At 57.9% G+C, this 674-nt stretch overlaps 1 protein-coding gene across 1 annotated transcript in view; it reads right to left on the bottom strand.

The window, feature by feature from the left end:
• Positions 1-674, bottom strand: part of THOC5 (THO complex 5) — a gene marked incomplete at its 5' end in the record, with an annotated part of 11,946 nt that overhangs the window by 996 nt on the left and 10,276 nt on the right. The window contains one exon of the mRNA XM_009872765.1: positions 555-629. Coding sequence (XP_009871067.1) covers positions 566-629 — 64 coding nt within the window. The remainder of the gene's footprint in view (positions 1-554; positions 630-674) is intronic.

Genomic DNA, 674 nt, shown 5'->3' with positions numbered 1-674 from the left:
GCGGGTGTGACTTGATGTGCTGGAAATTCCCCCTAACACCAACCCCTCGCAGGTCCTGCCTCTCCCAGGACCCTGCTCCGCAGTTTTTCCCCCTCACGAAGCCCAGGGAAGCAGCAAAGCTCCCCCTCATCCCTGCTCGTTGCAGGGTTTGTGCAGAGTCAGCTGGCCAGCAGCCAGCGCAGGCAAGGATAGGCTGAGGCTGCAGTGCGGGCTCCGGAAATGAGCTATTTTTAGCCAACTCGGTTTTTAGCCGTCTCAGCTCTGTGGTCCCAAAGCCCTGCTGTGGGAAGGAAGGGGAGGAGGGAGGCAGCACCCCGCATGAGAGGGCTGCCAGAGCCCGGGGAGAGGGCTTTCTGCAGCCCCCATGGGTTTCCCCCCGCCATCCCAGCCCTCTGCACAGATGACACTCACTTTTTCCTTCAGCTCAGCATTTAATCCCTTTGGCTACAAAAAATCCTTCTGACAAAACCCCAAAACCTCAAGAAATAAATGGAAATGGGAGGATGGAGATGTTTCTCCCCGTCAATGGGAGGAGGCCCAAGCCAGAGCAATGCCCGGGCGGTGCTTAGCGGTGGCTGAAGAACCCCTGAGGATAGTTGAACTTGAAGGGCTTCAGACGCAAGGGTCCCCTGGAAGAGAAGAAGAAGGAGAGGCTGACCCACAGCACCCCCAGA

Source organism: Apaloderma vittatum, unplaced genomic scaffold, assembly GCF_000703405.1.
Source record: "Apaloderma vittatum isolate BGI_N311 unplaced genomic scaffold, ASM70340v1 scaffold30127, whole genome shotgun sequence".
Taxonomy (NCBI): domain Eukaryota; kingdom Metazoa; phylum Chordata; class Aves; order Trogoniformes; family Trogonidae; genus Apaloderma; species Apaloderma vittatum.
Note: the sequence above shows the minus strand (reverse complement) of the source record. Positions and strands in the feature narration are given on the sequence as shown.